General features: G+C 41.8%; 1 protein-coding gene across 4 annotated transcripts in view; it reads left to right on the top strand.

Annotated features, from left to right (window-relative positions):
- TEDC1 (tubulin epsilon and delta complex 1) overlaps positions 1–24,775 on the top strand; it is a 78,123-nt gene that overhangs the window by 31,767 nt on the left and 21,581 nt on the right. For all 4 annotated transcript variants that reach the window (XM_075097156.1, XM_075097158.1, XM_075097159.1 and 1 more), the window contains 2 exons: positions 19,042–19,128; positions 22,023–22,235. In XM_075097156.1, coding sequence (XP_074953257.1) covers positions 19,042–19,128; positions 22,023–22,235 — 300 coding nt within the window. The remainder of the gene's footprint in view (positions 1–19,041; positions 19,129–22,022; positions 22,236–24,775) is intronic.

Genomic DNA, 24,775 nt, shown 5'->3' on the forward strand with positions numbered 1-24,775 from the left:
CACCCCTGTTGGTGGATGGTGTCATGAATTTCTTCTCATGGTAGGCATCCTTCAAAGGATAGAAATGCAGAGTGAATCAAAGTGTCAAAAATTAGCTATCACAGAAGGGTCATTGGGCTGGCTTTATTGAAGCCTAGAGTTCATTTTCATCAAAAATATCCTAAGAGATATGTTGCTTTGTCCTGTAATAAAACAAGACATGTTTAGTCCTATGGGAAAAGTATGATATGAAACAGAGAGCTATGAAGTTAAACTTCAGTTTATGAAATGGAAAAGTCATGCTACTCCTTTTTTTATGGAAGTTGCACATTAACTTGTTTAAAATGTTCTTTCCTTGGATTTCTGACTATAAAACTATTTTAGTGTGCTTTTATGTAGACGGATTTTACTGGACATTATTATTCTTTTATCATCGTAAATGTCTTTCAGAGCTGGAAGTTTTCCAAGCGTAATAGTTTTAATTATGTTTTTTTTTCTAGTGAGGCATGATCAAAATTCCAACTTTTCCTGCGGTTTGGCTTGGCTGTGGCTATATATGTGTGTGTGTGTGTGGCTGAGAGTCGCAAGTTGCCGCTGGGTTTAGTTCCTGTGCCGCCCAGAGGTGTCAGTGAAGGGGAGGTGATGTTATTTCAGCTAGTGTTCAGTTTCCAGTTGAAGTACATGTGCATGCTCGTGTTGGCTCTTGACCTCTACATGCATGCCCTTTCTTTCCCATGATGCTGTCATGACTTTTTGAACACACTCTGGCTTGCAGGGTGTTGCATGAGAAATATGCTGGTGGTCATTTTCTCAGCAGAAGCGCCTCAGTCAGTGGTGGTGGTTACGGAGCTGTTTGCCTGCAAGGTCCTGCTAGAGCGTGCAAATTGGGGACAATTACAGCACGGCAGCGTGCAACAGCCTGTGCATTGCTCGGGAGCTTGGGTGTTCATTGTGTCTTTTCTTTAAAACCTCTTGCAGGTATCATCTAGGGTATACTAGAATATAGTCTAGCACATCTTGAATGTCTTGTGTTTTGGTATGTTTTCCAAGCTGTATCAATGCTTGTTTTTAAATGGTTCCCCAGTGTGACTGGGGGGCTGCTCTTATTTGCCAGCCTGAAATATCTCAGGGTGGAACTAGACTTCTGGTCTCTGGCACTGTGGCTAAAATAGTTCGGAATTGTATTGGGGAGAGCATGCAGAGGATGTAGCTCAGGGTAAGCAACATCTGACCCAAACTCGCCAGGGCAGTATCATCTATCTGTGAGAAGGCAGTCACATTCCTCTTGTGACTGTAAGGACAATGGTTGTGACGTGGAACCAATTGGTTAGTTTTTCATCATTGTGAACATAATATTATCTCATTCTTGTCTGTGAAGCCCATTTACCTTAATTCTGCATTGCAGTGTCACCAGTTCTCACGAGCTCAAAATCTGTATGTTGCACTTCAGAGTCATTAAATTAACTTTCTCATCAAATTGTTACCATATAGAGATCAATGAACTCTGAAGCAAAGCAGCCTAGTCCTTCAGTTTCTTCTGTCTCTTCTTATACTGCTTTATATGTGGAATCCCATCTTGCAGGTTTTGTGATTAGCACAGATTAGAAGTCATAGTCAGAACTCAGGTCATCGGTACAATGCTGGCAGTGATGGAGTGATCATTGAATTTGCAATGAATAAAGATGTCACCTTTAAATGCCAGTAGATCAATTTACTGTGACAGCAAATAAATAATGCAGCTGTCTGCCAGATGGACATGCAGTGAAATTCGTAGAACTTGGATGTGAATAGCTAATAACTTTGTTTCAGAATTTTATGAAAAAAATTTATACTCGTTGATCATTAACACGTTTTAAAGGGCTTAAGGAACAAAGGTCCTTGATAGCAAGTGAGCAGGAGCAAACAGTCTGTCTGACTTTGCATACGTAATGTATAGTCAATTCCATGTCCATAAAAAATTCAGGTGAGCTTTAGATCTCCAAGCAGCAGGGATTGGGTGGGATGGGATAAGATGGTATGGGCATAGCATTGATCTGCTTTCTGGACTGTTCATGTATCAGGGAAGGAAGCCAATGTACAGTGTGTATATTGCTTCCTTCAGTCAGATGGGACTCCATAATTTCTCATTGGTACATTCAAGGGGTAAATGATCAAGTTGTAAGATAAGTTAATTGTGGACCCTAAATCTAATGGCAGCTTCAATTTAAAACATCTGTCCCATATGGCTGTTACAGACAGGTGACACAACAGGTTTGATCTCTGTAATAGCCCTTGGTTTGAATTCATGCAAAGCACTAAAGAGCTTCTGTTCTTTTCAGAACAAGTACAGTCAAGTTGGGAGCATTAGAACGGATAGGCTTTGAATTTTCAAAAATGTTGAGCATGCATTTATTATTACTTTGCATGAAATTTGAGGTTTCAGTTTGTCATGCGCATGCACATGTAAGCTTGTACACTTCTGGCATAAAGTCCTCCTAATCTGCTGAAGTATTTTATCTGCATAGGTATGTTAAAGGGTAAGATCAACCAGTATATTCAGTGCACAGACACCATGGGAGAACTTTTGGTCCATTTCCATCCAAGTGACAGCACCATCTCCTGGAATGTATGTGAAGGCAGGGCAGCAAAAGTGAAGTCTGGTACCTAAAACAAGTTATTCACCTGGTTACTGAATAATTGCTATGGTATTTCATCATCTCCAGAAATGGATCCTAAGTTGCTGACTGTTTTGGATGAAAATGGAGTAACTATGGCAGGAGGATTCCAGCTGCTGTGTGCTGGGCTATATTTGGTGTCCTTGTGCTGGTTGTTTGGGATCATGGAATGTCCCTGGTGGTGACACACACTGCAGGCAGGCGCTAAATGAAAATAAACAGTTGAAACCCTGCTGCTAAGCTTGATGCTGTGTCACATTACTAATTTGACACAGACCTGTGCTAGTATGTAGTATTTCTGTTATCAAACCTGTTATGGATTATATAGCAGGGATGAAGGATATGTAGCCTTATTTGAATTTCAAAGAGCCTGCTAGGGGACCTTCTGATATTTTATGATGTCCTTCCATCTGCTGTACAAGAAGCGGTTGAACCAATGCATTTCTCAGAGTGTAGGTACCAATGGAGAAAAATCACATTTGTGCTGCAGTCTGTGATGATGCTGTGTAGAACATTAATTCAGGAAGCGAAGGCTTGTACTGCATGCAGATTCTAGAAGATTTCTTCTTTTCTGAAAAAAATACTCTGAGCTTCAAGGACAAGCTGCCTTCATTGGTATAAGTTGTTGTAGATTCATTATCTTCCGTGATGCTCTGGCAACTAATTCTGTTTGATCTGGCCCTCAGCTTTTATGTTCATTGCTTTATTCCCCTGGTAAAAGCCATAGTTCTGTCATTTCTGTCATGGAATAGGATCAGTATTTCATGTTGTAACTACCATTCTAATTCAGGACAGCTTTGCCTATTTGTCATTGTCTTTCAGTTTCTTGAAAGGAAAAAATACTTGAAATTTCTCAAATGGACCCTGCATAAAAAATAACACAGCATGAAGTTCAACAGTAAATGTGTTGGGCCTTGTTAGTATTTGAAAATATGGGGGTGTTTTATGTTTTGGGATTTTTTCTTTGCATGTTCTCTCTGAAATCCCTCTTGGCCTGTGTTGACTCCACAGGAATCTTCATGGAGATACATTTTACTAGGTGCTATGCCAGCCTTTGTGACCTCTTCATAGAAAGATTGTAGCACGAACGAATTTTCAAGGTGGGGAGAGACTGTGTTGCTTGTGAACGAGATTGGAAAGGTAGAGAACAATCCTCCCCAAAGGAATACAAAGGTCTGTGACAATTCTTGGAGCAGTAGGGTAGAAGAGACAGCCAAGCCCCAGAGGATCTCAGCACAATGAGATTTTAGACTTTACATACTGCCAGAATAAACTTAGTTTGAATCAGGAGTGACTCCTGGTCATTTACTGAATCTGCTTACAAGGTTTCAGATGACCAGAATTTTGGATTCTGGCATTGTTGAATTTTCAGAACAACAAGTAAGCTGATAGATTCTGTAGCAAGAGCAATTGTTTTTCTTTTCCTTTTACAAAACTTTTTTAAAGGTGCAGGCTTTTCTAATCCAATGCATCAAAGTTTTTACCTGTTTTTAAGCAAGTTTGTATTTCATTGATGACTTCTGCTGGGTGCCTCTTAAATAAGTTCTTCAATGATGAAATGAGAAAGTTCTAGAACTGCTGACCTTTAATAAATTTCAGGGTTCACCAATGAATTGTATGTTAGACCCACGGACACACATGCTTTGAAAAGGTCAATTATGACAAGTTTTTTGAATCTGCATAATTATGCTCGCCACAGCACTTTGGATAAAAATAGCAAATACTTTGCCCTTTTAAAGCATTCAGGTTCTCCTCTCTTTCTGTCTTTAACTTTCTTTTACTAAAACATTCTAACATTATTCATTGAAGAACACAGGGGACATGGGCTGACCGTGTTAGGAGCTGTGGGCTGGGAGCAGAAGTAGGCTCTGGACAGGCAGAGGAAAGGGGTGAGATGGACAGTGAAGAGCCTCTTTGCTCTGGCTCTTGTTCAATGAAGTCAGGAGCTGGAAAAGTCCCCTGGACAAGAGGCCTGCATGAGGGCCGCGGGGAGGCAAAGTGGCTCTGATGATGTGGAAGAATTCAGACTATCTGGGTGAGAAGAGACTGAGTGAGGCACTGAAGAGAAGCTGTGGCAGGAGGAGCTGAATATGGAAAATAAGGTCAAGACTGGAGAGGGGACTTAGGACCGGGAGCTGTGAACAGGAAGATGACTCTGTCTAGTGACTTGAATCACTGTCTTGCTCTTTGTGGGATTCCAAGAAATATCTTACCTGCAGGAAAACATCTCTCTTCAGCGATGGTCCTGTGGACAACTTATTACTGCTGCTAGTTAGTCTGTTGACCCAAGAGTGTGACCCTGCAGATAAGAAATGGCTATCTCTGCTGCTGCGGGAGGAATTATCAAAAGTATGCTTAAAAAAAAAAAAAAAAGAAATTAATAGTCTAAGTTGGAGTAAGATGATGCAGTGAAACATTAGTAGTATTTATGTTTATTAGGATATTTTATCCTGGAACTATCGTGTCATTCAGACTGCAGAGTGCCTTGTTTCTGAGTCAGAGCTGTGGTGAAGAAGTAGCAGTAAGACTGAGAGAACTGTTGGAAGATGAAGGGGAACCTTAACAGCCAAGGCAGCAGAGCTTTGTCCTGGAGAGCTGCAATACTTCTGCCTTTGGGTTTTCAAGTTCCCTGCAGCAAGTTACTTAAACTAGACTTTTCATGGTGGGCTGCCGATGGGACGTTCACATTTTTTTGTGTGCCCCATTTGATGCTGAGAGATCTGATTTCTGGAAATGTTGAGTGTTCCTAGGTGCTACTGAAATTCGTGGGACCTCTGCTTGGAGCCCGTCACGAGTTTCAGCAGTGCAGGCAGCATTATCTAGAAATGTCCGATTTAACCCCGGATGGTGTAGTAGGTCCTTGCAGCACACTGCTGCTGAAGAATTAGGCTGGATCCTAGAGTCCATAGAGTGGTGTGCGTTAATGCAGCCTGGGCCAGCTGCCTGGTTTCTTCCACTAGAGCGGATCAGCTGAGGCAGCATGCTGTGGCTATGTTGGCTTAGGAACTAACTCAGCGAAAACTACCTAACGCATCTCTGCACGTTGTTGAGTTGCCCTGGGTAGATGTATCCATGAAGTGCTTTGTAGTAACTTCTAAATTCTCTGAAAATTGGGTCTCAGAAGTCAGTTAAGGCATCCAAAAGAAATGGAAGCATTTTACTTTCATCTCTTTGCTTTCATTTCCCATTTGTAAAATGACAATAATACTATAATCTCATCTCACATGGGTCATTAGGAAAGATAACTTGTTTATGGGGAAGATAAAAATTCTGTCTTCAGAATGGGATTTGAATGATGTATGTCAAATAAGTCCACGGCTTCCCTCTGAAGAATAGACAGAATAATATGCAATTTAAAAGGAAAAGGAATAGCTTGTGGACTGAGCAGTAGCCATTCAGTGCCCTTGGTGAGACAGATTATGAAGGGGAATATTTTGGTCACATAATTCTAGACCTTATACACATGGGATGGTCAAAATAGTGTTGTTTAGGCAGCTTGAATTCTGGCACACTTTGACTTTCTAACCTTAGCAGTTATCTTGCTGGATTGTGCATTAAAAGTGTAAAACACTGCCATGTGCTCCGAACAATGCTGCAGTCAAAGCCAATGCTTCTCCCCCCCGCTAAATTACTTAATGTTTTGTGTTGTTGTTCCAGCCACAGTTACTTTAGACATTTTACATGCACGGTAGTCAGATTGGTTAGAACTAACATGGGAGCTGACATATTAATATTGCAGAAGAAAGCAGATCTGATAACATGTTGAATTATATATGGGGCTCTAGCACCTAAATGCAGGAGGCCTGGAGGCTCACACAAGAAAGCTCGAGGGAGCCGAATGATCCAGAGTACTGTTTTTGATGGTGGTTGTTCAAATAAGAAAGAGTGGAGGCTGGAAGGATGGGTTTAATATGAAGGGTCACTTGCAGGCTCAGATGAAATATAGCCTCTGTGCTGCTTTATGATGAGCAGGGTCAGGAGCGCATCAGTGATACTGGGTTGGTCTGAGCTGGCATTCTGAACCTGTTTGAGAGTCCTGCCCTGTCCTAGGCTACTGCTTTCCCCTTGGTGCCCTGATATTGGTAAACTGAATGATGGAGCAAGAACTGGCTTTAAACCCCCATAGGTTATGTTGGTTGAAAGATTTAGTTTTTCTCTCTAGATATCTCCAGTTAGGTCTTTTGGTGGTGTAATGTCAGGAACGGAGTGCCTGCTGCGGTGCTGTGCACAGTGAAATCTGCTACACTGGGATGGGGAGAGTTTCAGAGCCTGCAGGGAGGATGAACTGTACTGGGAAACCCACATTTTCCTCATGCATGAGGATGTTCAGCACAATACATTAAAGTCTTTTGGTCCTCTTAGTGGGACTGCCTAGATCATCTTTAATATACAGAATACTTACTACTTATTGTTGTTTTTTCTGGGAGAAGGCTCTGTTGGTTTGAAGCTTCATATATTGAAGGTTACTGAAATTGGAAAAAGCTGTTGTATTTTGTTTCTTTTGGGTATGTACATGGGAACCCCCCCTTACAATTAGTGGAGCAGCAGTGGATACTCTCTTACAAATGGGGTGATCTGGTGGGTGTTATGTATTTCCTGTAGGGTAGGAGTGGGTACTGAGAAAACAATTTAAAAATGAAAAAAAAAACCTCTCAGTGATTCAGATACCATTCTTCCTTCTCACATTTCATCACAAGGAAAGAATAAGCACTAAGAAAGCAAAGAAACAGTCAGTGACAGCATGTGCTGCCCACCCTGTACTGCGTGGCAGGAACAAAGAATTTTATTCTTGCCTTTTTAAATGATTCACTCTACAGAAGGAGGGGGTAGGCTGCCGTGTCATTTTCCTTCCAAAATACTGTAGGCAATTGGTTTTCAGTTCACTTGCTGACATTTATCACATAAAACATGGTTTGCTGTAATAGTTATTAAAACCTGTTGGAAATAGTGGATCAGGTACTCATTTGCAAAAATGAGGCAGAGCAGATGCAACACTTGTCATCCGTGTAAAATCAGGAAGAATTACAGAGGTCAAATGGCTTCCAAGCTGCTTTTAGACAGTGTCTACTTATAGTTGGGATCCTGATCCTTCTTAAGAAAGTGAAAGGCTCTGGCTATCTGGGCACTGTAGAAGCAAGAGCAATCAAATTGTGCAAGATAAAATATATTGACATTTCTAAGGCAGATTAAAGTCAATTTTAGAAGGGATGACTTTGGAAAAAAAAGTAAAGTATAAATTACTTGCCTTTGGATGCTTTGTGTCGGGACACATAGTGGACCAGTTGTTGTGGGTGAGGAATTCCTAACTTCCCTGGTCATCCTTGTTGTGCTGCTGCTGGAGGTTCTACTGCCCTCCAGAAGCAGTGGGCTTGGCTTCCAGATCCTGTCTGGGAAGATGGTCAAGGACTGTCCAGAGCCCAGAAGCAGCTGAAGGTCAAGATGGAAGTTTGGGGTTCGTAACAGGAGAAGGGATGAATGGATACCCGTGGGAGAGTTAATTTAGGGAGGTTGGAGAGTCTAGACATGTATGGAGTGACTCTTCCTCATGCTTTAGAAAGAAAGAAAGAAGCCTCTGCAGGAGCTGAAGTGCTTTAAATTTCAGAGAATGAATATGATCAAAACAATCTCCTCTGTTTTGCCTTCCCTGCAACTGTCTGCGGTGTCAGATGGTTTTCTGCTCATCTGATGCCTGCTGTTACTGGCTGGTTCAGTTCTGCCTGCTCTGGGACAAGCACTTTCCACCTCTGCAGTTCTCAGATCCTGCTGGTGGTTCCCTTTCAAAGCAGTGTGGGGTATCCCGTCCCAGGGGGAGACAAAGACATGTAATTCAAGAGCTTTGAGAAGGGTAGATAGGGACAGAGAATGTGCCTGTGTTTATGTATCACCTAAAGGAAAATCTTTATATCCTTATAGCCAAGTTGGTTAGAGACAGGCTAGAATCAGGGATCAGCTTTTGGGCCAGTACATCTTATTCATGGCTTGAATGATGGGAGGGAACATGCCACCGGCAAGTGTGCGGACAGTACCAAATTGAGCGTACTAGTGAATACACCGGAGGGAAGCGCTGCTGTTCAGGGGGCCTGAGATGGGCTGGAGAAATGGAGAGGAGCCTCAGGAAGCTTGGTAAAGGCTAGTGCAAAGGCCTGCATCTGGGGTGGAATAACCCCTTGCGACGGTACAGGCTGGGAGCCGACTGCTTAATAAGCAGCTTTGCAAAAAAGACCAACCCCTGGGGGTCCAGGTGGACAAGAAATTGCCCAGGAGCCAGTAGTGCACCCAGGGAGCAAAGGCTGACTGCATCCCAGGCTTTGTTAGCAGGAGCGCAGCTGGCAGGATGAAGGGAAGGATCCTGTCCCACTGCCCAGTGCTCGTGAGACTGAGTGCTAGGTGTCCGGTTTGGGCTCCTCAGCATAAGGACAGTGGAATACACAAGCAAGTCCAGTTAAGGCCACTGAGGTCAGGACTGGAGCAGGGACCAGGCTTTTCTCAGAGGTGCACTGGGACAAGAGAAGGGGCAACAGACACAAGTTGGAACATGAGAAATTCTGGCCTGATATAAGGGGAAAAAATTGCCATGAGAGTGGTCAAACTCTGGAAGCAGATCCTAGAGAAGGGGTGACATATCTGTTGTTGATGTTCAGGACTTGCTGGACAGAGCCCTGAGCACCTTCCTTTCAGCAGGAGATTGGATTAGAGACCTCCAGAGGACCATTCCCACCTACATGGTTCTGCTCACCAGCAGACAATGTTAGCATGAGACCAGCTTCTTCAGTTGACAAGCTCTAGCTTGTCAGCCAGCCATGAATCATTTAGTTGTTGAACTCTGTACCTGATCTCACTTTACCAGTGCCCCATCGTAGGACGGATGCTTTATTTTTTTATTACTCCAGACAGTTTTAGTGCTAAAATATTTCTTTAGATATTTTTAAGCGAGGTGGCCTCTGGCTGCAATTAGTGTCCCATTGGAAGAAATGGGAGCATTATATAGCAACACTAAAGCAAATCATTCCACCTCATGGCATTATTACCTTGATCTGAAAATTTCCCCAGGCTGCAATTTGTCACTAATATTGCCTTCAGCTAAACTTACTCATACAAAAAAAAAAAAAGTTAATAGAGCTGCAGTTCTGGAGTTGCCATCATCGTTTTTAGGGGATGAGTTATTACTTAGTATATTTTATTGACCAAGCATGTAGAGTTCTTGGTCCTTGAAAAATGATGCAGTGGTTCATCACAGACTCCATAAATTGCTGGACTGTGTAGCACCAATATCTTAGCCTCCTATACCATAAGAAAGGAAGATCTCTCTGAAACACAGTAGATAGTGCAGTTCCTACTTCAATGCAGTACTTATGTGGCTTGACTGATACGAACACTTGGTTATGATTGCTGGTGACAGAAAAACTGATAGGATGATACTGAATTTCATTGCTACTTTTGTGCTTTTGCTTGTTTTATGCCGTGCTTAACATAATTTGAATGCTGTGACAATGGCAATGACAGTGACATACTATAATATAATTCCACCTGAGAAAATGCAGCTGGAATTAATAAGCTGGAGAGACAAGGCTGAGGTGCTTTGTCATCAGCTGTCATTGAATAATGCTTTTTGGTGGAAGTGCCAGCAAACCCACTGGTGGGAGCAAGCTGCCCCAGCTGAGGTGATGCTTTGGGCTGGCACAGGGAGGCCAGGCAGACTCTGTGGTCCCATACAGTGCTATGGTTTTTCAGCTGGGTCAGCTAAGGCTGATGTGCAAGGGCATGTGTGGTGTGAGAGGTGTGTCTTGCTTCTGCATTCATATAAAAATATCCTGGTCATGCTGCCTTTTAACCTTCCTTGGTAGGAGACTTCAGAGTGAGAGTTGCTTACTTGCTACCATTCTTTGGTGATAGAGCCTGAAAGGGTCTCACTGGTCCAGCCTAGTGGATCTTAACTGGGGTATTGGGCCCTGAAGGAACAAATTAAATCTCAGGGGCGAAAAATGTTAAGGCTTTAAAACTCATACCATGTCTCTTGAAATGTGCCTTGAAGCTAATAATAGCTACTAGAGAGCGCAGAGCATCTTTGCTTGTGGAGTCTTCACTGAGTTGTTTTCAATCAAAAAAGAAATCAGTTATCAGCTTCTAACAGAAAAGGGACTTCAGGCTTGTTACTCCTCTCTTGTGCCAAAATTTGGCTGTCGATGAAGGCTGATCCTGAAGTGTCCCAGAGCTATGACGATCTTGTGATCCCTCCCTGGGACCTCTGTTGTCTTGCATGCACCACTGCATCAAAAAGATACTTGACCCATCCAGAAAGTCAAGCAAAACAGGACCACTGCATTCTCCAGCCTCATGCTAGTTGCAGAATCAAACTATGGTTAAATTCATGTATGGCAATAGCTTTGGCCACAACTGAACCGTTGTTGGAAAACTGAACTCAACTCTGGTTTTTAGAGGTGACAATGCAGCTCATATTGAGAGGAGACTGGTGTAGAGCTTTTTTTTATAGCCTTGTAAAATTTAACTTTGTGTGCAGTTGGCCTATAATGTTCACTCAGCTCTACTGGTAGGTATTTTTGGTTTTTTAAATAGCCAAGGAAATAGAGTTATAAAATCAGCTGTTACTCATGCTTTGCACGTGGTTTTGCATTTGTGGTTCTTTTTAAATATGTTTATCACTTAATTTAAAGAATGATGTAAGAGAAAGGACTGTGTTAAGAGCAAAAGAAATGAATTAACATCAGGGAGACTGTAGCAGACTTTAAATTAGTAGTTTCTCTAATCAATAATGTGTATTTTAAAATGTGTGAAAATACCTGTGTGCGTGATAGGCTATGATGGCTTGTCAAAGAAGAGCTAGGCTGGGAGAAATCATATCAAGTCAGAATCACAGATTCATATCAAGGTGGCAGGCTTAGGCTAATCAGCATATCAAATAACTTTTTAAATTAATTGTTTAACTAACATGAACATCTTTGATAATTCTGTGTGCTGTTAGATCTCCAGTGATGGAAGCCGTTCTTCTTTAATTTTCTTTTTCTGTCTTTGGGTGCATTCTAAATGTTATTTAACACTTATTTGTTAATGCTTAGAGGTTGGGTGTCTGTTGCTGCGGATGCTGTACGAGCCAGTCCTGGTCACAGTGTACATCTGATGATGCCCCAGGAGTGCAGGTGAAGCCATGCAGCTCTGTGCCGGACGAGCCATCCCTTGAAGCAGAACTGAGGAATCCCTGAATGTCACTGCTCATCCACTGTGAGGTTAAGAACCAGCTGGTCCTTACAGGCCAGTAGGCAAAGAAGGTGGTAGGGAGCTGGCAGGCACCTGTGGGAAGGTCTGCACCAGAAATGCACTTCACTTGTGCCTCTGAGCCCCTGTTCTTGCAGGTAGCAGAGAGGGAGGGAAGAGGAGGCTTGGGAGCCTTACGTGGCCTTTGGGACTAGCAGCCGGTAGTGTACTTAGTTGAGAATAGATGAAACCATATGGAAAAGCACCCACAGGAGTTTAAGATACCACTTGTGTGCAACTTGTGCTACATAGCCCTTTATTTTGAAGAGAAAGTACTAAAGCTCAAGGGAAGAAAAAAAGCCAACCCCTTGGCTTAGTAGGGGTGTGTGATACAGGCTGATTTTAAAAAAAGGAAAAAAAAAAGACATTTCTTTGGCTTTGTATAAGGATAGTGTTTTTGTCTATTCATTGCCAAATGCAGGATAAGGATGTGAAGGAAGGACACAGTAGGTAGAGATAATAAGATGGTGGTAAGGATGGATGTGGTGATAAAGTGGTAAGGGTAAAACCTAAAGGGTTAGTTCCCCTGCTTAGTTAGTTAGTAGTCATAACACACATACACACAAAGGAAAGGAAATGCTCTTCCTATGACTAGCACCTCTTCATGTTGTAGTTACATCTACCGTGGAAATATACAGACACCAGGATATTGGTACTGTTCAGAAGTGTAACATCAATTCTGAATTCAGATGAGTTTAAAAAGCAAATTTGAAATTACACAGAATCACAGAATCCCAGGTTGGAAGGGACCTCAGGGATCATCTAGTCCAACCTTTCTAGGAAGAGCACAGTCTAGACAAGATGGCCCAGCACCCTGTCCAGCCGACTCTTGAAAGTGTCCTATGTGGCCGAGTCAACCACTTCCCTGGGGAGATTATTCCAGTGGTGACTGTCCTCACTGTGAAAAATTTCCCTCTCATGTCCAATCAGAATCTCCTCAAGAGCAACTTGTGTCCATTCTCCCTTGTCCTCTTCATGGGACTTCTTGTAAAAAGGGAGTCTCCTTCTTTGTAGCTGCCCCTTAAGTACTACAAAGAAGGTGGAGACTCCCTTTCTCCTGTTGATTTCTATGTGTATTTTTGTGGTCTGTTAAAAATATAGGAAAATGGGCAAGTATACGGGGGGAAAATAAAAAAAATTGGTATGGATAATGCTTTGTTCTGTGTACAGAAACAGTCTGAATAAAAGCAGATGAATAATGGTCTTTTTTTGACATCAGCTACACGGGGGTTCTGGTTGGCAGTACAATATGAACAGCTGTCAGGCAGTACTGTGATACAATTTGGTGCTGTCCTTTGAAATCCTCTGGCTGAGATTTCTCTAAATTGTGATTTTTTTGGTGCCTACCGGATGTGCTTTAACTGAGCATGTATTCAGCTAAAGGTACTTAGGCCTGAAAATTTGGTTCTTCAGGTATGCCAAGTGAGGCACCCAAAGTCAGTAGTACCTTTGGAGAAGAAAATGTGTACCTCTTCCGTTCTCATACATCTTGATCTTGGTTGCTAAAGTATAAAACTTGCACTTCAGCCTTCTTTTTCCTGATTTCCCCCCCCCCCCCCCCATTTTAGTATGTGCCATTTCCACAGGGGAAAAATGCAAAGTAGTCCATTCATTGACCGGTTTCTCTGCAAATGAATGTTGTTGTTAGTACATCCCAGTTCATTGCCTATCAATGTGAAAGCTGTAGTACAATTTTTATGTGCCAAATGCCTCATTTTGTTTGCTTTAAATTCCATTTTCTTTCAGTTTCATTTTAAACAGCTGCTTTCTAAATCCCACCACAAATAGCAATTATGTTTTATAATTATGATCTTTGTCACTTAAGTTTTTAACTAGTGGTTTGGTTCCCTGCTCTCAGCAATGTAAAACTGAGCTAGCTCAGTTGAAGTTCGAGCTGCGGTGGTATAAAACTGGTGTTGGCGAGTGGAAAAGTCACATATTTTGGTTTAGATGTTGGAGGTTTTGCACACATCCAAGCATCTGGAATGACACTCCTGCCCAAAGCTGCTGTGTTTTGTACTTTATGTATTTTATCTTGTGTAAAAAGATCCAAGTCCTGTTTTCCCTTACAATCTGCACCACAAAAAAAAAAAACCCATTACAATTCCAAAAGAGATGATGCTCAGCAGACATGGAAGTACCTGCTTCTGGAGCCACAGAGGGCCCTTCCCCATCCCTGTTAGTGCTTCAGTCAAGGTCCCTGTGGGCTCCATAGCTGGTGGTGGGAGAAGTTCTCATCCACTTCAGTCATCCAGGAGCCTTTCTGATCCACCTGCCTTGTGATGGTTGGGCTGAAGTGTTTCTCCTCCTCTGGCTCAACCCGCAGTAACATTTCACAGGCAGAGAAATCACTTGAGTAGATCTTTATTTGCCTTATGGCTAGAGGCTGCTTATTGGTCTGTTGGTTTTGTTCTTCAGCTGCTTGTATATCACACTGCTTCAGTGTGACTTTCTGGTTTTCAGGCCTATTTATTTTTGCTTCAGCCTTCAAGGGATATACAGGACTGTCTTAAACCAGCTTTGCTTCTGAAGAAATCACAATGTGGAACTGAATCTTGGAGCACCGAGCATGTCCACCTACAGTGTTGGTTTTTTGTCCCTGCCTGAGACATTTATGATATCGAGATCTTCTCTTTGGTGGAGAGGTCTCAAAACTTAGCCCTGCTGAAGTGCAATTTGGGCAGCATGTGCCATTTTAAACCAAATGTCATCTACCTAATAGCCTGCCTGCTGAGAGGCTTTCCTTTGTCAAGGTTTGCTTGGTAATGGAGTTTTGTATTGGTAGCAGAGATGAAGCTGTGTTGTGGTTTGTTTATTTCATCTGAAGCTTGGTTAGGTCTCTAAAGCCTTAATCCTGTTTATGGTTTACTTACACAATTTACATTACCACAAGTTTTTTTTCAGGAGCATTTACCCCTTTCTTTGTGGTTTTTTGGAAGGAAGTTTTTCACTTATCTTCTCTCCTGCAGTTGTTGCATATTCAGATTAACAAAATCCAAGTTGAATAAAGCCATTTCCTATTAAACAAATAAAAGTACAAAATAGGCTCTTGATACTTTCCCCATATAAGCTTTCATACTAAGCCAACCCTGTTCAACCCTGTCTCGAGCCTCGAGTTGTACTTCAGAGATGTTGGCATTTGGAGTGAGGCTTGCAGTGATCTGGAGTCCAATGCAAGTTTTCTGTCTACAGTCATATGTGAATAAAGTGATCAATCAGCAGTATTTTGTCCCTGAGCCAAGAAATATAATTTATTGTTGAAAGACTGTTTTTTGTCTGTCTAACAATAGGATGATTTTCTGAATATTTAGGCAGAGCAGAGCAATTTTTGATTAAAAATACTTTTGCTTGTGACATGGTAGCTGAATTATGATCTGTGGGCATCAGAGATTAAATACTTGTTGCAGGGAGCTCTCTAGAACTGAGCCTATGAAGAGGGTGTATTATGCTGCAAACTATTAAATATTGATTTCTGTAACAGTCTTCAGGCATCAATGAATTTAGCAATATGCTAGAAAATAATATGAATAAGAATAATATCTTAATGGAAAAATTTATTACAAATATGTTTAAATAATTTTGGTGTGAGTTAGACTTGCGGATACCAAAGAGGACTCAACTTCGGCCTCTTGTTGATTGTCCAAAACCACCTAGAAGATGTTGTCACCTAGGACTTTTGCAGCTGAAGTTCCCAAAGGTTCCTGAGTTCTGTGAACTGTGTTGGATGCTGGATGTTTGGCTTTGAAGATCACAGCCGCATGCCAGAGGAAGCGAGGCTTGTTCTTTACAGAGTTTGCATTCTTCTGCATCACTCTGAGGTTTCCTGGCAGCCTGCTCTGAGACAGCTCAGTTAAGCACAGTTTAGCCTCTACAGCAAAGCTGTTGCTTGCAAGTCGTTTGCACCAGTGATGGTTTCTACACTGGTTTAGAGAAGTTGTTACTGCAAAGTGTTTGCTCTCAGTGTTCATTATGGAATTACATCTCCGCAGAGATTTTGTCATTACTTTTTCTCTCAGTATAAGTATTTTAAAGCAATAACTTCCTCCAGAAGAATGAAAGAAATGGATTTCATTGCCTTAATTTTGTGTGGAGGGAAAGACAATTTTCATACGTTATCCCTAAGCAACAGTTAGATATCCACATGAAGCACATTTTTGACTTGTTGCTTCGCTTTCTTCATGAGACAAAACTAATGTTCTTTTGCAGATGTTAGTCTTGAAATTTCATTAGGAGGCATGACAACATCTGGCTCCTTAGGTCAAAGAAAATGAGCAGGCAGCTTTAGTTGCAGCTTGTGAATTTGTCTGGTGTTTGAGAGGTTTATTTAGCAGCAGAAGTGCGAACTGCTCTTCACATGTAAAAGCATCTCTGAACTGTTGTTGGTACTAAATGAATAAGAAAAGGCACTGTATCTGGTGAAAAAGGAGAGGTACAATTTGGGCTTTGGTTTCCTTAATTGCAAATACAGCTGAAATACTAGCTGTGCTGTGACTGCAATGAGTGACCTATGAAAATCTACACCGTTGACCTCCAAGTCACAAAATGCATAGTTTAGTTAAAGAAAAATAAATGCTCATGAGAAGCTTGAGTAAAGGATGAGGTTGGGGAAAAGACGCTGGCTGATATAAATAGCTGTTCATCTGCTAAGTGCAGGTATGTCTGAGTGAAAGCCTGTACCACTGGGTCATGTGGAGACTGTCCTTGTGCCCAAATTCATGGCACGCAGACATATAATCCATTGTCCTGTTCCTGTCTTGAACGTTACTTGTTTTTATGGTTTTTGCTAAGGTATCTCAAGGATATTTGTAGTACATTAGTTTTTATTAGTTTTATTGTGTTCTGTTTTATTCTCTAGGCTGCAATAACATCAGAGTCTTGCAAGGCCCATATAAAGGGTGGCAGAGGATATTGGCATCCAGGAACAGTGTCTTCAGTCCCTTGGGGCAGAAACTCAGGTGTTGGTTATTGCAGGTTGCCTAATTCTGTCACCGTGCATTCCTGTTAGATTGAAAGCTGTCCTCCTAGGATGAGCAGTGTAGTCATCCCATTCCTGATATATGGCTGAAAAAAAATCTAGTTCACAGTTGCTGGCCTGATATTTCTGAGGGGTGTAGTACCTTAGTGAAAGGTGAGGATGCCCATAAGTACGTGAGTCAGGTGAACTTTCAGATGAGCTGTTCAAGTTTTACATGACTAATGGAGCAGGTTAAAAAAAAAAAAAAAGGCAACCCACCCCCCACCCCCGACAATGCAAAAGGCTTGAGATCAGAGGAGACTTCTTAGAAAGCTTTGATTGTTGCTATGGTCAGTTAACTCCAACAGATCTTTTACAGGTTTGGTGAAGTTTCAGAACCATATTCTTTGAGTTGTGGCTTGCAAGCAAGTGGCATACGGCTTTTTTAACATTCAGGAGCTCCTCTAGTGAGACTAAAACTAAAGATGATGACTATGTTTTTACTAAGATTTTTTTTTAAGGCTTAAAATGAAAAGCTTCCCATTCCAAGCTTCAGCCCTCTTTAGCTGTCACAAGGCATGTTCATACAGCAATCACATGCAGCTCATGATGACATTACAAAGCTACTTTAAAATCAAGTAACTTGGCTGTTGCCTGAATATTTAATCAACTTTTTGTCTGGGTTTTATTGCCAGGATCAGTTCCATAATAGAAGCAGTTTGTGCTGCAGATATACCTATGAAAAAGGAGAAAAGAAAAAAGGAGACAGAAACTCATTCTTCCACTTTCGTATACCAGCTGAGCTTGAAACTAGCAAAGTAATTAAGCATAATCCCAAGTGTCAGTTGTGCAAACAAATGTGTAATAATTGTATTTTGGATCCAGCAGTGTTTTAGAGCAAACTGCTCATAATTTCCAGCAGTTATTCTTGCAAAGTGCATTCCTTTGATCTCTTTATCTTCAAGTTATATCTGCAGAATAAAATTGCAAAGTCAACTCATGCTTTGCAGTTACTTAAATTATATGTTATGTAGTAAGTAACTAAACCCAATAAAGCTATCAGAAGATAGTTGTGTCTATCAGGTGGGTTTAACTGGTACTGATCTGTTCTTTATCATCCTTTCTGATACTGTATACTGTTTGTGTGTTGTCTTAAAAAGTTGCCATTGGTGTCATACTGGTGTTAGGATTGTTCATTTCAAATATATGGCCAGTACTGAAACTGTGAAAGCTGGTAAGCTCTGATTTATACCTAATTTGTTCATCTATTTTTCTTTCCAAGAACTTTCGTTTTACTGGTGTTTAAATAATTAGTCTTGGATTGTCACTTTCTCCATATATGTGTGTGCATACATGCATGTTATGTATATATTTACGAAAAAATTGTGATTAATATAGTTAGGACATAACCTCTGTCCTTCAGGTAAAGGGAGGGATTCCTTAAGCAGCAGATCAGACAATTTATAAAACACATAACATTTTTAGAGGAGGTTCTTCCATGCATGAGAGATCATCTCAGTCTGAGTGATCTGAATAAGGATGAAAGGTTTTTGGGGGAGGAGGCAGAGAGGAATGGAGATCCTGGAGTTCTGAGTTTTCTCCAGGTGTGGGAGCAGCATGGGAAGGAGATGTATTGAATTAGTGGATGTCCCTGTGTATTGCAGCTGGTGTCACTACTACTGAATATGAGAAGACCCAGTCAAAGACCAGCTGTGTAAGTTTTAGCTAAGAGAAGGCTGTACGTGGCCTGGAAGAGAAGGTGTCTAGACCCTACAGCCTTAATAAACGTGAGTGAATGAATAGATGGAAAAAAAAACACTCTTGGAGAAACATAGCTTATTTTGGTAGTCTAAAAGTGCAGAAGATTTGAAGATGGTCATGCATCTAGGCCTTAATATATCAGAATTACGGCTTTTTGATCCTTCAGAACAATATGGAAACTCACATTTAGGTAAAAGCTGATGGTGTTAGTATATTTGGGGTGAGGAATAAATCAGTGATACTGGGAAAAGTGTTTCACATAATGCTTCCTCAGCTGGTTTTACAATCTTCTTGTAAAGTAAGCCAGTGCTGTTCTGTGCACCACTGAGAGTCTTTTTGTAATTTAGACCAAACACACATTTCATTTAGTTCACAAGTGACTAGTGTTACATGATTTTCTTTCCTTTTTCTCCTTTCCTCTAGCTGTTACAGCTTCTGGAGTCTGAAACCATGCAACTAGAAGCCTTTCTGGAGTGGAAACAACTGGAACCAGTTTATTGGCAGTGGATGGTAATGAATCAAACTAATTTCAAAGGGTGCAGCTTTCTTGGCTCTAACAAATACCTGACCACTCCCAAAGGCCCCTTCATACAAAGTTCAACAGCACTTGAGAAGAAGGGAAAAATGCCTTTGGTGAAGTAAGGAGTGCTTTCTTAGTTCTCCCTCATCCTTCTGTTTTCTTGATTAAGCTCGCCCAGCTAAGCTGAGAAATCGCGGGGCAGAGTGGCAGAATTTCGTACAGTTAACACAAATGAAAATGTCTGGTCTTCATCTCTTTAATGTTTTTTAAATGTAGCGATCATACATTTTGTTAAAATTAAATGGCTTTTCAGAAGAGGGCCTCTAAGCTTTATTGCAGGCTTGAGAACAACTAAATTTGCAAGCAGCTGATATTGAAAACAACTTCATTTTTCCAGCCAAATAATGTGTTGAAATTGCCAATTTCCCCTTGAACTGTGTTGAATGATCATAAGAAAATCAATAAGCCTTTCTTACGATTTCTCAAGTGAGTGTAAATGGTACCATACATCTCACTTCTCTCTCCAACTTTTGCCTATTCATAGTTGCTGAAAATAATTCTTTAGAGCACCGCATTAGCTGTATGCATTTACAAAATTTTGAGAGTTAGTGAGCTGACTGTTAATTGCCCATATGCCTTGTTCTACACTAAAAGCAAGGCACAGGAGTGTAAAATTACCTCACCTGTCTTGAAGAGTACTTCCAATGCAGAGCCATTCAAATTGCCATTAGTTATATAGTGGTTTTGACTTGTCTGCCATCTTATGGTTATTTGGAAAGCATCAACACTAGCATAAGCCTGGCTCCCAATAGGCAAAATATAACTGTGTTACAGCATTTCAGCGTATCCACCAAAACATTCCCATCTGATGTGTTGAACAGCATGGGGATTATTGTGAGCGTTAGTGTGTGTGTGCTTCCTGGAGTAAAGTCCTAAATTAATACTTGCAAGAAACCTGACCAGCACATCTTTTAAATCGTTCTACGGGCTGGATGGAAAATTTGCATTTTTCTTCTGTTTTGCTGCTGATGTCGTCCCCGGATGCTCTAGGATGTGTGGGAATGAGATGTGCTTTGAGGATACAATAGTTTTCTCTTTCCACTTAACCCATGTTTTGCATTGCTGATCTGATGGATGATATGATTCTTGCCCAGCTACTGCCAGCTCTTCCTGATAGTTGTAGGCAGGAGCATGGCAGATCATGAGTTAACCTTAGCAACTGGAGTGACTGGAGTAATGTTAGTTTAAAATTCTGTTGTTTAATGAATTTCAAATTAAAAAATTTAAACAAAACAAAATTTAAAACCCCCAACAAAACCAGAATAGCTTTGTTTTATTTCCGTGCAGTTTATTAGCCTGTCAGTGCCCAGAACGTGTCTGCATTGTTGTGAGCTGGGCCTTTGGTCATCATGAGCTGCTGGCCTCAGCGCTGCTTTGTGCCAATTTGCAATGCTGATGCTCACTGAGCAAGGAGGTTTTGTAGGGTGTCTTTTGCCATTCTTAGCTATCTTACAATGTCTTTTCTTGTATGAGCCTAAAAATCTCTTGCTGTAAGTTAAGCCAGGGTTTTTAACCTACCTGCAGAGAAGAGAAAGGTGGGGGGAGAAATATTCTCATCTTCTTTATAGCAATCTTATATAAGCAAAGGCTGTTAGCGTGTCACCGCCTTCCCAGTCCCCCTTGCTAGGCTAAACAAAATTGTTCTCTTCATGTCTCCTTTTAAGCTATTCCTTCAAACTTCTGATGGTTATTGCTGCTCTCGTGGGAAGGACTTTCCTTCCTATTTGTCTGTGTTAACTTCAGGTGCCTCACCTGTACATCAGTGTTATGGTCAGCGCTCTTCTATCCTGGAGACTTGCTTTTATACTTTCTAAAATGATACTTGACTTTAACAGCGTAACATGGGTGACTTCTAGTTTTCTGACATCCCTTCCAGCAGTGTTGCTGCTGAGCCAGTAATTATGCATTTGGTTTTTCCTTCCCTGTGTACAGACCATGCTGCTCAACTGCTGAATTTCCTATTACTGTTTTCAAATGACTTCTCCAGTTTCTAAATACAATTTTCAATGCAAATTGTGTCCTTAAAAGAGATTATGATCTCTCCCATTTAATGTCGTCTTGATAACAATATGGAAAGGAGGCCTGGGTCCTTTAGTTATACTGTGCTACCCTGGCTTGAAAACTGTGTGTTTCTACATAATCTGTGCGCCACGGTGTATAGGTACATGCATTTCAAGGACTCTGAAGTAATTTGGTATTTTTTGGGTGTTTCAAGAAATGGTTGCTATCTCCAAAGGCAGTTGCAAGAATTAATTGTAGAACCAGCTAGGTGGTCATGGTCAAGCAGAGCTGACAGAGCTCCTGACCAGCCTGGAGCAAGGGTGCTCTTAAGGTTCTTCAACTTGTAGAGTTTTACATGGACACAGCTGATCCTGTGGGTGTTACAATTTACTGTGCCACGTAGCAGATGGGGCTCTCCTGAACAGTGTAAGCACATATCTCCACCCTGGTCATGAAGTTGTTACAAAAAGCCATAGAAGTGCATCCAGCCTCAGAGTTTGAAGGGAAAGGGCATACCCGGAGCTTCTGCAGTACTAGTGATCTCTGTGCCATGAGTCTTACTTTATGCTTTAGTGCAGTGGAGAGTAGCTTACAGTATGCAGTGCTTTCTAAATTAAGCTAGGTTAGCAACATAAGTTTTCATTAACTTAGAAATATGTTATAGTGGACTGAGGAGGTTATCTCTTAAAACAACTGAAATTGTGGAGCAACTGTATACTGCAATGGCAGCAGTGAATTCCTAGTTATGAATTATCAGGAGTATGTGTGTGTGGCAACCATTTTAGCTCCTGCTGAAAAGTAATTTTTATTGTTTTTCCTGTAGGAAACTGTGTTAGATAATATGGCTGAAGAGGGAAATACGTGCAAATCCCAGGACACTCATGTGGAGAAAAAAGGGCTGCCGAAGGCGACCTCATGCTGCCCCTGGGCTGACAGTCTGATTGGGCAAATTGACAGATTATCCAGAGATCTAATGACTCTCCATGAGCAACTGCATGATCTTGTAACTCATAGAAAGGCTGCGTGGTGTGAGAAGGTAAGGCTTTGGGTGGCATTCTTGATCATTAGCGGCTTTTAAGATCCTATATTTTTCAGCTGTCTTGCTGCAGCCTGTCCTAGGGCAGCCTCCCTGTGGCTGCTCTGTGTCAACCTTGCTCCAATCTCCATGTCAGATGTACAGTTTCTTGTCTGTTTATGCCCACAGCATGCCAGGTTCTCTTTCAGACACAAAGTAGGCATCTGTCCCAGAGAGGCAGCATGCTGAAACAAAGTAAGTGTTCTTCTGGAAGGGAAGGCATCAAAGGATAGGGGTTGTAGAAAGAGAAGAGTAGAGGAGGAAATCATGGTAGCCCCTGGAGGGATAGAGGCAGCAGGTTGAAAGCATCAGTAACGGTTATAGTGAGAAAAATAAAGATAAGTATTCACAGGGAAAAGAGGGTGGGAGAGGCCAGAGCTTGTCATCTTTCACTGAGTTAGTCTTTGAAATGTCTGATGGGGGAAGGAATAAGAAGGATTTGAAACCTGTGAAGTGAGAGAAGGGACTAAGCACAAGAGCTGGTGGAAGAACAGACTGGCTGTGGGAGGCTGGCTGTGGAGGAAAGCAGGTGATATGAAGGAAGTGTACGTGGTATTCACTGACACAGGGACGGGGAGACACTGGGAAGCACCCGGAGGGGGTGGTGGGGCATAAATAAAGGAGCTGTTAATGTAAATATAGAAGGGTAATCTGAATATTAACATGCTTCCACAAGGACAAGATATTATGAAGATGCAGGCATAAAAACTAGTAATTTTTTTCAGGCATCAAGAGGAAAGAAGGATACCAGAGAATCTATGAAACCCGTGGATGGAGAAAAAGTGAAAGAAACAGTTGGGGCAGACTGAGCAGTAACAAAAATGCTGTATCACTATTCCGTGTCTGTGTAAACCCAAGAGAGGGGGGTTTTGCTTGTTTTTTTTTTGTTTGCTTTGGTTCTTGGTTTTTTTGTTTGTTTTTTTTTTAGATTGAAATGTTGGTAGACAGGATTACAGAACAGCTGACAAAATGAAAAGAGGCAAGTTGTCAGATCAAGAGGTATTTGCTCGAGAGTTCAGAAGGGTCTAGCATGGAAAAAGTGCGTGCAGAGCTGATCACTCTCCCTTCCACTGTAAGGATAAGGAACTAGTCAAGATTGGTTGGATAGAGACAGGCAGAAGCAGCTCCTGCTTTACACAAAGTATGGAACTTCTTCCCACAGGGCACTATGTACATGGATTTGAAATCTGTTGGACACGTTCTTGGAATAAGAAATCTATCAGACTTAAATATATGCGTAGGAATTACAGGCTTAGGAAGTTGCGGGAGTACAAGTTGTTCCAGGCTGGGGAATATTCTGAGGAAGTATCTCTATATATTTGCCTTCATCTTATAGTCTTCTCTAGGCACTTGCTGTTGATCACTGTCAGCGATGGACTACTGGACTAGACAGGTCTCTAGTGTCATCAGGTTTGGTTGATTTTATGGCAAAAGAGATGTGACTGTTGCAGGCCAACTGAGACCCTGAATTCTAAAAATAAAATTTCCAATGCAAGGTTTTCTCACCAGGCACGTGCAGGACAACCAGGGGATCAGGCCCAGCCAGCATGGCTTCATGAAAGGCAGGTCCTGCCTGACCAGCCTGATCTCCTTCTATGGCAGGGTGACCTGCCTAGTGGATGAGGAAAAGGCTGTGCATGTGTCCCGATCCAATGTTGGGTGGTGGGGGGGAGGGGGGGGTTCAATGTGATCCCAAGAATGAGATTAAGACAGACGAGGTCAAATGTCATATGCCAGAAGCAGTTTTTATTATCAAAAAGTAAAAAAATAATAGTGATAGGATAGAATAACAGGGCAGAAAACAAGCAAGCAATCGGAATAGAATTGCAAGAATAGTCACCACCATGGATCTGCGGCATCCCAGGGGTCCAAGCCTTTCGGTCCTTTAGCGGTGGGCAATTGCACCAGGGCCTGTCTTAACAGTCCTTTTATCTCTGCTCAAGGGCTGTGGTTTCTGATAACAGTGGTTGCTTCCAGGGCCACAGCATGTCTCTGCATTCCTGATTTCCAAGGCATTGCAGCCACTCAACAGAAGTCAGAATTTTTTGCTTAGACAAGCAATCCACAGGTCAGTTTCTCATACGTGCAGTCTTTGAAACAAAAGTTCCACAGTGCAGCCTCTTACAGCATGTTATCTACCTGGACTTTAGTAAAGCCTTTGGCACTGTCTTCCACAGCATCTTCCTAGAGAAGCTGGTGGCTCATGGCTTAGACAGGTGTACTCGTCACTGGGTAAGAAACTGGCTGGGTGGCCGAGCCCAGAGTTGTGTTACACAGAGCTAAATCCAGTTGGCAGCGTCACGAGCGGTGTGTCCCCCAGGGCTCAGTGTTGGGGCCAGTTCCGTTTAATATCTTTATCAATGATCTGGATGAGGGGATTGAGTGCACCCTCAGTAAAGTTTGCAGGTGACACCAAATTGAATGGGAGTGTTGATCTGCCCGAGGGTAGGAAGGCTCTGCAGAGGGATCTGGACAGGCTGGATCAATGGGCCAAGGTCAGT

Source organism: Phalacrocorax aristotelis, chromosome 6 (assembly GCF_949628215.1).
Source record: "Phalacrocorax aristotelis chromosome 6, bGulAri2.1, whole genome shotgun sequence".
Taxonomy (NCBI): Eukaryota; Metazoa; Chordata; class Aves; order Suliformes; family Phalacrocoracidae; genus Phalacrocorax; species Phalacrocorax aristotelis.